Below are 13316 nucleotides of genomic sequence, written 5' to 3'. Positions count from 1 at the left end.
AAGTATTCACACCCTTTACTCAGTACTTTGTTGAGGCACCTTTGGCAGCGATTACAGCCTCAAGTCTTCTTGGCTATGAAGCTACAAGCTTGGCACACCTGTAATTGGGGTATTTCTCCCATTCTCCTCTGCAGATCCTCTCAAGCTCTGTCAGGTTAGATGGGGAGCGTTGCTGCACAGCTGTTTTCAGGTCTTTCCAGAGATGTTCAATTGGGTTCAAGTCTGGGCTCTGGCTGGGCCACTCAAGGACTTTCACAGACTTGTCCCGAAGCCACTACTTCGTTGTCTTGACTGTGTGCTTAGGGTCGTTATCCTGTTGGAAGGTAAACCTTCGCCCAAGTCTGAGGTCCTGAGGTCTGGAGCAGGTTTTCATTTCTCTGTACTTTGCTCCGTTCATCTTTCCCTCAATCCTGACTAGTCTCCCAGTTCCTGCCGCTGAAAAACATCCCCACAGCATGATGCTGCCACCACCATGCTTCACCGTAGGTGTGATGTGTGGTAACCTTCGTCTAATATATATATACTGTATCTATATATATATATGAGGAGACGGCTGCTAGTCGTTAGCTCGACTTTATTCAACAACATGAGAACAGTTTTCCTTGCCTTGTTTACTACCGTGTCACCTACGTATACGTGTGTACTGACGTAAGCTCAGTCAGAGCTCATAACAAGTTAACGTGACAGTAGGGATGGTGTTAGCCAGGTGATGAGAGGTGCCTGGTTTCCTCCAGATGTGATGCTTGGCATTCAGGCCAAAGAGTTCAATCTTGGTTTCATCAGACCAGAGAATTTTGTTTCTCATGGTCTGAGAGTCCTTTAGGTGCCTTCTGGCAAACTCCAAGCGGGCTGTCATGTCCCTTTTACTGAGTAGAGGCTTTTGTCTGGCACTCCCTACCATAAAGGCTTGATTGGTGGAGTGCTGCAGACGATTGTCCTTCTGGAAGGTTCTCCCATCTCGACAGAGGAACGCTGGAGCTCTGTCAGAGTGACCATCGGGTTCTTGGTCACCTCCCTGACCAAGGCTCTTCTCCCCCGAATGCTCAGTTTGGCTGGGCGGCCAGCTCTAGGAAGAGTCCAGGTGGTTCAGAACTTCTTCCATTTACGAATGATGGAGACCACTGTGCTCTTCGGGACCTTCAATGCTGCAGAAACGACAGCGCTAACCACTGCACCACCATGCCTTTCTAAATCATGTCCAATCAATTGAATTTACTACAGGTCAACTCCAATCAAGTTGTGGAGACATCTCAAGGATGATCAGTGGAAACAGAATGCACCTGAGCTCACTTTTGAGTGTCATAGCAAAGGGTGTGAATACTTATGTACATGCAATATTTCAGTTTTTCATTTTTAATAAATTTGCAAGAATTTCTAAAAAACCTTTTTCGCTTTGTCATTATGGGGTATTGTGTGTAGATTGATGAGAAAAAAAAAAGGAATTTAATCCATTTTGGAATAAGGCTGTAACATAACAAAATGTGGGGAAAGTGAAGGGGTGTGAATACTTTCCGGATGCACTGTATATGTGTGTGTGTGTGTGTGTGTGTGTGTGTGTGTGTGTGTGTGTGTGTGTGTGTGTATAACAATTTGAAAACACAGCAGTATTTTCTTGTGTCATCAGTCATTTAACAGATGTTTTAGTTTCTCTACGGATGGACTCTGAGTTTCACCTCTCTGAGCCGCAGTAAACTGTGTGTTATTAGAGTCACAGGTTGAAAACCTTTCTCAGTCAGTACCTGTGTCATGGTCCCTGTGGATCACACTGACTTGTTGTGTGACTGGTCCCAGGTCAGACTACATGGTGGTGGGGGGTCACTATCCTGTGTGGTCCATTGGCCACCATGGACCTACTTCCTGTCTGGTCAACAGACTGAGGCCTCTGCTGAAGAAGTACAGAGTCTCTGTTTACCTGAGTGGCCACGACCACAACCTGCAGGTACGTTCAGGCATAAAGTCATGTGACATGGAAGTCAATGTCTGTCCATCTATCCATCATTCACACTGTAGTCGAACTCCAGCTGTTCTAGTTACTGAGACATTTATTAAAGGTCCAGTCAGGGCACATGGAAACATTTTTAAATGTTTTATATTTGAACAGTTTATGTTCTTCATCTCTCAGACTTCAGCTGCTTCTTCACACCAACTGAAACACAGTTTATCTTCAGCTCGTTCAGAAACAGGTGAACTGACTGACTAACTGGTCACATGACGTCAAGAACCACATGAATGTTCCCAGGTGTTTGTTCCTCTACAGTTATATACATATACATATATATGTACATTAATGTGCTGCATGGTTCTGTACAGACTGATTCACACACACTGTGAGCAGCAGAGACTTGACAGTCAACACACTCTAGTTATTTATGTACAAAGTCAGTTAAAATGCATGTTAGAGGAGGTGATGATGTTTTATGATGATAATAATAATATATGATCAAACTATTTAAAGTATCTTAAAGGCTGTTGGCACCAGGTTACTGTGTGTGTTTATGTGTGTGTTTATGTGTGTGTATACATTGGTTGTTAATGTATACACACTGTCCCCAGGTGAGACCTGCACTGTGCTCACAGCAGAGATCTATAGACTTTATGAAGCTGCATGAATCAAACAGCAGAATTAAACAGGTGGAGATGAATTAACATCAACTCCACAGACACACAGGTTAAAGGCTACGTTGCTAGGCAACACAGTGGTTGATGCTGAACATGGGTTACAACAGTCAGTCAATTGTTGCTCACAACGTTCAGACAGGTGAGTCTGTCGTGTCTCACCTGTCTGACTCTCACGTCTTTATTCTGCCTGTTCCCTCTCACAGTTCATCAGAGAGGATGATGGGAGCTCGTATGTGGTCAGCGGCAGCGGGACAGTCAGCGACCCGGCCTCCACCCACAGGGACCGTGTCCCTCAGTCCTGGCAGCTCTACTCCAGTCCTGTCAATCACACGGCAGGAGGCGTGGCTTACTTCCAGGTGACTGAGTGTCACATGACAGTGAGCTTCCTGCAGACTGATGGGAAATGTGTTTACCAGGCTGAGCTGCCAAGACGCTCAGTCAGCAGAGACGCTGTGTGACGCTGCAGTCACAGATAGAACAGGTGGAGAGAGGAGCTCACCTGTGGAGAATACAACTTGCTACAGGCTGAACATCACTCAGATGATTCTCTGATCAGCTGATCGGACTCTTGAGTTCAGATCACATCTGAAAACTAAGAGCTGTGTCGAAGAACAAGTTCATTTTCTATATAATTAAACTAGAATCTCGTCCTCCACTCAGATGAGTGCAGGGTCACTTCCTGTTTGTCCAGAGTCAGAGAAAATATTAAATATTAAACATCTTTGTGAAACTTTGTCACAATTACTGTGAAGTCTTGAGTAATGGGTGTTTTCTGAGGTCAAACTGACCTTGACCTTTGACCTTTGGGTCCAGGTGAACATTTCTACCAGATTGGAAGAAATTCCATCAAGGTGTTACAGAGATATTGCGTTCACAAGGACAAAACTGCGTTTTGTGTGGTCACCGTGACCTTTGACCTTTGATCTTTGACCCCCAAAATCTATTCAGTTCCTTTAGTCCAAGTGAACGTCTGTGCCAGATGAAGTTCAATCAAGGTGTTCCTGAGATATCGTGTCCACGAGAATGAGACAGACGGACAACATGAAAACAAAATGGCTGCCGCTCTGACGCTATCTGCCTTGTCTTTGGTCGTTAGTGACTTTTTTCTCGTGTCTGTCCAATCCTTGACACCAGAGGACAGAGACAGCTGCACTGACAGAGACACAATGACCTCAGAGACACAGGACATGTTGAAGGTGAACCTGAACCACTGCTGCTTCTGTGACTGTGACTCCACTCTGACACATCTGATCCTGAACAGGCCTCTCATTTTCTCTACCATGAAGAAATGTTGTTAATGAACGTGTGAGATCATGAAGCTGTTGATCTTGAACGTATCTGATCCTGTAGTTTAACGCCCTCATGTGGTGACTCCAGGACTCGGTCTGGGGGAAATCCAGCTCTGGTTTTACACCAAACACTGAACAGTGACATGAGAAATCATTAATCATCAATCATCAATCATTCAGTCTTTGGTCAAAGACACAAGGTGTTCACAGACCTTTAACCAGAACCAGAACCTGATCCAGCAGGAGTCTGGATCTGGACTCTGGGTCCTGGTGTCACAGAACCACTGAAGACCTCGTCCTGTGATGGAGGTTTCTAATACCTCGTATAATATAAATGATTAATTAACATGTAAATGTGAATAATAGGGTCGTATATAAATACTACAGAACTGTAGTAACTACTGTGTTTAATGACTTTAATGTTGCTGCTGAGAAATAAACTCAAATAAATGTTGGATTAGTGATGCTCACAAAATAAAGTCTGGACATCACAGATGTGACTGAACTGTGTGAAGGTGTCTGTGATCACATGATGATTGATTCCAAATCCAGATCTGATCCAACATTATTATTTTGTTTACAAACAGGAAGTGAAGGGACTAAAAGGTGGAGTGAGAATTCACAAACCCACAATAGTATAAAAGTATGCGCTTTCATTCCCCTCTATACCATGCCTCGCCCTGCAGCCTCACCCTCAGTCACTGACCAGGTGACGTCAGGTAAGTCTGTGAGGGTTCAGGTGGGGGGGGGGGCACATCTCTGCTCTGTTTCTCCTCCACTGTTAACTCTTAAGTAGCTGTTTTCCTCATGCTAACTGCTCACCAGTCCTCCGCCCTCTCACCTGTAAACCTTCCAGCCTGCATTCAAGCCTCATCTCCAACTGGACTCCTCCATTAACATCCACTGCCCCTCAGTCAGTCTCCCTCAGTCTCCTAACACTAAGGCTACGTCCTCACGACTCCATGACTTTTCAGCCTCTAAAACAGAGACTTTCAGAAACGCTGCTGGGCCTGTTTTATTCTGAAAGCTCCTGGGTTGTGTTTTATTTTGAAAACTCCTGGGTTTTATTTTGAAAACTCTGTGGTTGTGTTGTATCTTGCGGACAGAAACTGAGACCTTTGTAAACGATGAGGTCACACCCATGGTCTCTCCTGATTGGCTGTCATCAGCCTGGACTACCAGTGGTGAATACAACATGATGATGAATGACAGTGTCACTGACCTTGTTGTCTTTGCTAGCAGCTGTTGTTCACTTACATTCTCTGTTTTAATGCTACAACTGTCTCTGCTGTTCCTCCTTCAGAGGAGACAATCTACTTCCTGTTTACACCGGCTCGCACATGCTCAGTGTAGTGAATGGTCATGTGACATGTTTTCAGGTGTGTCAGTGTGGATGGAGATGGTTTTTGTTTGAAACGCTGTTTTAAAATGAAAACGTAGTCGTATGGACGCAGCATTAGAAACATTAGCTTCGTACACAGGTCCAGCCCCCGACCCTCTGGCCCCTGACCCTCCATCCATGTAATTGACACAGCTGAGGCTGAATATGAAGATGAACAGAACAAACTTGTTTAAAATATTTATTCTTTCAACATATAATAATAATAATTTGCTAAGAACCTCCTCATATACAAATATGTTAATTTCAATTAAGCACAATAAATTACACATAAGATACAAAAATAATATTTACAATTTCCCAAAAAGTTTTCCCATAATGCTTAACCAGACTCCCAAAGATCCTAGTGACAGTCACTGAAAGTTAGTGTTCACTACAACTATAAATAAATAAAACCAGCTGGTAGTGTTTGTTACAGCTTCAGCAGTGTTTGTGTGTGTGTGTGTGTGTGTGTGTGTTCAGTGTCTCTACAGTCTCTTCTTCTGCAGTTTTCACACATTCAGTTCAGTTTCATAGAAACTAGAGGAAGAGATTCCAGTGTTTGACCTCAAAGCAGTCAGCTGTACCACAGTGATCAGTGTGTGTGTGTGTGTGTCAGTGTGTGTGTCTGTCTCTATACATCCCGCAGGGGCAACCCCTCCTTCCCTGTGGTCTGAGCATTCTTGCGCCATTTGCAGCAGACAACAGTGACAGCAATGATGATGGCGATCAGCAGCAGGATGAGGAAGATGGCAACAGCGATCACACCCACTGAGTACACTGTAAACAACAACAACACAACAACAACACAACATTACAGAACTTGACTTCAGCAAATGATCACAGATTAATGATCAGGATTGATCCGTGCAGGTTCCCACAGGGATCTGTCACTCTGCACAGAGCTGCTGATCTCTGCCTGCAGGGGGCGCTGTGGGGTTTCTGTACACTCTCAGACTGAGGGGAGGGGGAGGAGTCTGGATCCTCTAACCTGTTACATCACATGACATCAGCTGCTCTGACCTCTGCTACTCCCTGCTGTCACTCACACTGAGGTATTGATCACAGATCATCAGCAGCTCTGTGATTAATGAACCTTCCGTGTGCTGGATCACCTGATCACCTGATCACCTGATCACCTGAACACCTGATCATAGAGGGGGGTAGACAGACAGCCTGAGTGTGACAGGGGACAGTCAATGATCACTGAATTATATGTGACATATGATCTGTGCTGTTTGTCCTGTTACTGTGAGTCCACAGCATCTGTACAGATGTTGTATCAGTATAAACGGAGTGATATTAATCAGCTCAGCCTCATTGATCAGCTGTTAGAGTCTGTGATCTCTCCTGTCTCTAACAGGTAGGTCTCTAACAACCTGAGTCCGACTTCATCAGCTGATTTATAATTAATACAACAAATGATCTAACACCGGTATATACTGATCAATACACTGATCAATATACTGAACAGAGTCATGTGACAGACTCCCAGAGTCTGGGAGGAGACCTGTTCTCCATATCACAGACCAACACAACAAACCAGCTGACCATTTTATTTACGCAGAGATGGTACTTCACACTAACACACACACATACACACACACACACACACACATACACACACACACACACCTCAGTGTTTGTGTGTCAGCAGCAGTAGAAACAGACTGAACTTCCTGCTTCCAGGTATATGTTTGTTTACTTCTTACCTGACTCTCTGACCCTGGACCTGGACCTGACTCTCTGACCCTGGACCTGGACCTGACTCTCTGACCCTGGACCTGGACCTGACTCTCTGACCCTGGACCTGGACCTGACTCTCTGACCCTGACCCTGACCCTGACCCTCTGACCCTGGACCTGGTCCTGGTCTCTGTGGACTCACCATCTGAGATGGACTGGTGGTCGTCCTTGGAGCACTGGGTGTGGCTCAGCTCGCCCAGCTGCTTGTTGAAGCTGCGGCTGGGGATGAAGGCCTGGACGTTGAAGCAGTAGCTCTCCCCCCGGTCCAGACCGCTCATCTCGATGATGTTGGTCTTGAAGTCGGCAGATTTCTGCGGACGACACAGAGGAACACTCAGGTGATGACGTCTCCTTCAGGAGTGTTAGGTTCTCACACCTTGACAGAGGCGGGGCTCACCTTGCCAGTGCTCTTGTTCCTGCGGTAGGTGACTCTGTAGTGCAGCTGCTCTGAGAACACGTCCCGTATGCTCAGCTGGCGGCCATCTTTGAAGAGGGCGGTGAGCGGGTCGGTCACATACAGCGTGGTTTTCTTTTTGTCCTCGCTCACCTCCAGCTTGAAGTCAGGTCTGCCTATATCAGCTGTGGGGGAGGGGCACACACACACACACACACACACAGTTAATGTGGAAGTGTAGAGACCTCTGACCATGCGACCATGTGACATCACTGCAACAAAGTCAAACCAACAGCGTGTCCAGAATATCTAAGATAGAGCTGCTGCTATTAGTTGATTAATCACATTATTAATTAGTTGATTAACAGAAATTCAGTAGTTTAAGTTTTCTCAGTGTGAAACTTTGCTGCTTCTGCTTCCTGAACGGTTTTTAATCTGATGACAATTATCTGCAGATTTATCGATTATGAACTGAATGATAACTCAATATGAAGTGATGCGTCAGCTGACAGCTGGAGAACAGTCTGACACCGTGAACCTGTCGGTGGTCGGACTGTAGCTCCATCATGACGCTGTTGTTTATTATAGTCACTGCAGACCTGATCGACCTCCGTCATAACGTCCAACAGGTAAATACTGAGGCTGGTTCTCCGCAGGAGGAGCTGGGCCCAGCTGCACAAAGAGACCTTCACCTAAAACTTTCCTTAAAGTCTGAGTTAAGGTTCCCTTAAAATATTCACTTAAGTATTTAAGATTTCCTCCTTATCTTAGTCTTATACTTAAGGAATCACTTAACCTTAGTTAAACTGTAACTCTAAGCTGGACTAGAAACAGCTCTCTGTAGCAGAGGGACCTACTGTCTTTGTAGGGGCAGAATCGGGGAGAGGTGCTGTAGGGGAACTCGATGAGGTCGGAGGTCACCCCCAGTGGCGGCTCAGACAGGACGTCAGCTGTGTAGTTGGCGTTGAGGTCGGTCAGAGAGCTGGACAGATCACACACCGTGGCTGAGGAGCGGACACAGTGATGGTTCCTCTGTCTGTCCCGTCCAACCCTGAAACAGTTTGACAACGTCCACATGACTGAGGAGACAGAGACTGAGAAGACAAAGACTGAAGAGACAGAGACTGAGGAGACAGAGACTGAAGAGACAGAGACTGAGGAGACAGAGACTGAAGAGACAGAGACTGAGGAGACAGAGACTGAAGAGACAGAGACTGAGGAGACAGAGACTGAAGAGACAGAGACTGAGGAGACAGAGACTGAAGAGACAGAGACTGAGGAGACAGAGACTGAAGAGACAGAGACTGAGGAGACAGAGACTGAAGAGACAGAGACTGAGGAGACAGAGACTGAAGAGACAGAGACTGAGGAGACAGAGACTGAAGAGACAGAGACTGAGGAGACAGAGACTGAAGAGACAGAGACTGAGGAGACAGAGACTGAAGAGACAGAGACTGAGGAGACAGAGACTGAAGAGACAGAGACTGAGGAGACAGAGACTGAAGAGACAGAGACTGAGGAGACAGAGACTGAAGAGACAGAGACTGAGGAGACAGAGACTGAAGAGACAGAGACTGAGGAGACAGAGACTGAAGAGACAGAGACTGAGAAGACAAAGACTGAGGAGACAAAGACTGAGGAGACAGAGACTGAAGACTGGAGAGACAAAGACTGAGGAGACAGAGCCTGAAGACTGGAGAGACAGAGACTGAGAAGACAAAGACTGAGGAGACAAAGACTGAGGAGACAGAGACTGAGGAGACAGAGACTGAGGAGACAGAGACTGAGGAGACAAAGACTGAAGAGACAGAGACTGAAGAGACAGAGACTGAGGAGACAAAGACTGAGGAGACAAAGACTGAGGAGACAAAGACTGGAGAGACAGAGACTGAGAAGACAAAGACTGAGGAGACAAAGACTGGAGAGACAGAGACTGAGGCAACAGAGACTGAGGAGACAAAGACTGAGGAGACAAAGACTGAAGAGACAAAGACTGAGGAGACAAAGACTGAGGAGACAAAGACTGAAGAGACAGAGACTGAGAAGACAAAGACTGAGGAGACAGAGACTGAGGAGACAGAGACTGAGGAGACAGAGACTGAGGAGACAAAGACTGAGGAGACAGAGACTGAAGACTGGAGAGACAAAGACTGAGGAGAGAATCAAAAAACAGACCAGACAGTGAGACAGTATTTTACTTCATCAGGACAAATCTTGCTGCTGGCCTTTCTAAACTGTGTTTGTTGGACGCTTCATGTCCCTGTCTCTGTTTGTCTCTTGTTGTCTCACTGAGCTCACTTTTCCTTTTACTGGATCAATACTGGCGTCTTATCACGCCCTGCACCATTCATCCTTCCTCCAACCACCTGATTGTCTGAGACGAATGCACAGGTGAGGGTCTGACACAGGTGAGGTCTGCAGGTACTTACACAGAGAACTCCACGGTGTAGGAGTAGTCAGCTGACGGTTTGGGTTCCCAGGACAGAACGGTTTTGAAGTTGGTGGATTTCCAGGTGACGTGCTGAGCTTGAGGGAAGGAGCCTTCAAAATAAAACACATCATGTAAAACACTGTGATTACAGACATAATTAAAACACTTTCATATAATTAACCCTTCATGTTGGACTGTTAGAAACAGACGTTCAGACGCATCTTCATCAGCCTACTAAGCTCACAGCGTCTCGTGACCTGAGAGTCGTTGCTCTTATCACAGGTCATTAAAATCCTCGCTCATAGATTTTATGGACTGATTGTTCAGTCAAACTGAACAGAGAACAGCTGACTGACTCTGAGGCTCAAACCTCAGTCACTTCTTCTGCAGATTTAAACTGTTGTTGGCACTGAGAGCAGATCATTATCACGGTGTAGGTTACATAATCTCCAACAGTTCCCATGAGACCAAACAGAAAATGGACATTAAACAGCAGGACGACTGAACACGAGAGATAACGGCAGACACACTTTCAAGTTCAGGCTGTGAGAGAGAATTTAAAGTGATTCAGCTCGTCTGATTTAAAATGGTACGAACACACAGAGGACACAGTCAGACATTTACCCCCTACACACAGTCTGCACTACGTTCAGAGGATTACATTTCTACAGTGAGATCAGCCTCTTCTTACAAACACAGACTTTAACATGTTTGATCTGCAGACTTAAGCACTTTCACTGCACCACAGGTTCAAACTCTGTAAAGCTCTTTATAAAAACTATAAAGCCACTATAAAGTATTTCTTCACTTCAGCCTTTAACTCGCTCTGAAACTTTTCACTTTGCTCCACATTTCTGCTCAGCACTTCTTTTAAATGTCTTCTTATTTTATGGTTTATTTTATTGATTATTTTATCTAATTTTACATTGATTTTAATGTTTTTCATTTTAGATCAATGCTTTTCATGTTCAGGTCTTTTCATGTGAAGCCCCTGGTGCAGCTCATTTCTTTGTTGTAAAGCACTTTCTTGTATGATATTATTATTATTTTATTATTATTATTATCATTATTATTATTATTGTTGTTGTTATCATTATTATTATTATTGTTATTATAAAGCAAAAATAATAAACACATATTTCATCTAAATACAAACTGACTGTACAGAAAACTGTTTTACTGCACTAATAACTTTACATTTACCGTTTTCTTCTTCACAGAACAACAATAAATTATTTAATCCTGTGTGTTAAAAGTATTTTCTTTCATTTACATACATGTCTGATTGTGTATATTAAAGAACATGAGACCCGGTGTTTACAGTGAGACTCACCTAAGACAGTGGACAGCAGGAGGAGGACACAGACGGCAGCAGGTCTCATGGTCTCCATGTCTCTAATATAATCCAGCTTCAGCTCGGTTCTCCGGTTTCTTGGTTTAACGGGTCTTTCTCCGTGTGTTCGCGCTCAATCCTTTCGTTTCTCTTCTCTCTCCACCTCTGCTCTCAGCATATAACAGCGCCGGGCGTAGCCAAATAAGGAGCGTCCGGCTCTGACGTCATCTGATCGAGGCAGACAGAGTACGTAGCAAGTTCATCCCGAGTTCAGCTGATACAGACCATCCATCCAATAGTCGACTTATTATTAGTAGTATTAATATTATTATTATTATTATTATTATTATTATTATTATTATTATTTTTATTATTATTATTATTATTATTATTATTATTATCAGCAGACCTATTATTATTATTATTAGCATCAAACAGTTATTTTAAGCAACTGATGATGATCGATATTGTTGTTGATCATTTAGTCATAATGTCACAGTCACAAGAAATTCAGATTTTTTTCTTTTTTTACAAAACAATCCTAAACAGATGAAACCTCTGAGAGAACTTCTAATCAATCAAATGATTAATTACTTATCAAAACTTGCATCTGAAGGATTCTTAAAAAACCACTGTCTCATGATTATTAGATCATTAAGTAACAGATTTTAAATTTGCAAGTAGGAAAATTTTTGCTTTTCTTTATTACAAATTGTGTTTTTCCCCTGAATTTGTCACGTGAATGAGTCAGAACACAAGAACCAGACACACGGTGGTTTCTACAGTGTGAGACAGATTCTACACATTCACACACAGATTTGTCCAATCAAGAGCAGGAACTGAATCCACACCTGATCTTAAAGGCTCTGCACCCTTGCAGTCTGAGTTCTGAGCTCAGCTGGAAAACACAGTCGGACTGTATGGACCTGATGGGGGGTTTCAATCAGATTCTGACTGAACCCTTTGAGTCTGGCTTCTCTGCATGGAACTGATCAACGTTCTTCATGTTACCAGTTCCTGCTGGCAGACTGAAGGTTTCATCTCCTCCACACATCAACAGGCTCTGGAGACACAGGTTCTCTGTAGCTGTGCAGGTGAGACAAGGTTACACAACAGTTCACCTGAGCCTCAGTGCTTCTCCATGTATTCATCAGACACTGAAACAACCCATGACCTGTGGATTTCTCTACACCCACAACTCGGCTTAATGAAGAAGTGACTCAGTGAAACTGAAGTTCAGTCAAGTCAGAGACGAGAGCAGAGCTGCAGCCACGAGAAGTAAGAACCAGCATCAGGTGTCACATTTATTTTATTATTTTTTAATTTCTATTTTCAAGACACATTGAAAACCATGACATATTGCAGTATGTGCATGTGTAACAGATCCACCATGTAAAGGTTGATTGACAGATTGTGAATGATGTATTTAGTTTATGAGTTTTTAGTGATACTTTGTTTAATGCTCACACACTGTCTGGTGATGAGGGACACACTGTTGTCTATATATAAGTTAGCAAATAATGCCATCACTATATTTAGTTTTTGAGTATGATTCAGCTGCTTCATTGTCACACAGAATCACGAATACTTTGTTAGAGCAAACATAATACAGATCTACACATCATCAAGGCAGTAAAGGTGATTTTATGAGTTTATAAACAGTTGGTGGAATGAAATTATATGATCATCGAACAGTATGTTAACAATGACGCAGACAACAAGCAGCAGTGTGTGGGCAGTGTTTAGTAGTGTGTAGCAGTGTGTAGGCAGTGTTTTAGTAGTGTGTAGTAGTGTGTAGTAGTGGTGTTAGTAGTCTATAGTAGTATGTAGTAGTGTGTAGCAGTGTGTAGTAGTGGTGTGGCAGTGGTGGTAGTAGTATATTAGTAGTGTGTAGTAGTGTGGTAGGCAGTGTGTATGTAGTCTATAGTATCTTGTGTGTAGAATAGTGTGATAGCAGGTGTGTAATAGTGTGTGCAGGGTGTGTATAGTCCGGTATAGTGAGTATGTAGTATTGTAGCGAGTGTGTAGCAGTGTTAGTAGTCTATAGCAGTGATGTAGCTAGTTCTCAGTAGTAGATGTGTAAGCAGTGTGTAGTAGTCTATACGGCAGTGTGTAGCAAGTGTGTAG

General features: G+C 43.8%; 2 protein-coding genes across 2 annotated transcripts in view; one reads left to right on the top strand and one right to left on the bottom strand.

The window, feature by feature from the left end:
• LOC111237621 (tartrate-resistant acid phosphatase type 5-like) overlaps positions 1-3305 on the top strand; it is a 5863-nt gene extending 2558 nt beyond the window's left edge. The window contains exons 5-6 of the mRNA XM_022766778.1: positions 1792-1939; positions 2823-3305. Coding sequence (XP_022622499.1) covers positions 1792-1939; positions 2823-3077 — 403 coding nt within the window. The 3' untranslated portion in view covers positions 3078-3305. The remainder of the gene's footprint in view (positions 1-1791; positions 1940-2822) is intronic.
• A 2202-nt stretch (positions 3306-5507) lies between these two features.
• Positions 5508-11327, bottom strand: f3 (coagulation factor III, tissue factor). The gene is made up of 6 exons (XM_022766780.1): positions 11190-11327; positions 9855-9966; positions 8283-8476; positions 7429-7610; positions 7174-7342; positions 5508-6066 (listed from the first exon to the last, which is right to left on the bottom strand). The coding sequence occupies exons 1-6, from the start codon at positions 11245-11247 to the stop codon at positions 5921-5923; spliced, it is 861 nt and encodes a 286-aa protein (XP_022622501.1). The 5' UTR covers positions 11248-11327; the 3' UTR covers positions 5508-5920.
• Positions 11328-13316: the final 1989 nt, after the last annotated feature.

This window comes from Seriola dumerili, unplaced genomic scaffold (genome assembly GCF_002260705.1).
Source record: "Seriola dumerili isolate Sdu_G_001 unplaced genomic scaffold, Sdu_1.0 BDQW01001040.1, whole genome shotgun sequence".
NCBI lineage: Eukaryota > Metazoa > Chordata > Actinopteri > Carangiformes > Carangidae > Seriola > Seriola dumerili.
Note: the sequence above shows the minus strand (reverse complement) of the source record. Positions and strands in the feature narration are given on the sequence as shown.

Excerpts from the sequence above, each read along its gene's own strand:
- f3 (XM_022766780.1), bottom strand. The coding sequence starts at position 11,247 with ATGGAGACCATGAGACCTGCTGCCGTCTGTGTCCTCCTCCTGCTGTCC. Across the intron at positions 8,477-9,854 it reads TACACCGTGGAGTTCTCTGT|GGTTGGACGGGACAGACAGA; the intron begins GTAAGTACCTGC and ends AAACTGTTTCAG. Across the intron at positions 6,067-7,173 it reads CCACCAGTCCATCTCAGATG|TGTACTCAGTGGGTGTGATC; the intron begins GTGAGTCCACAG and ends TGTTGTTTACAG.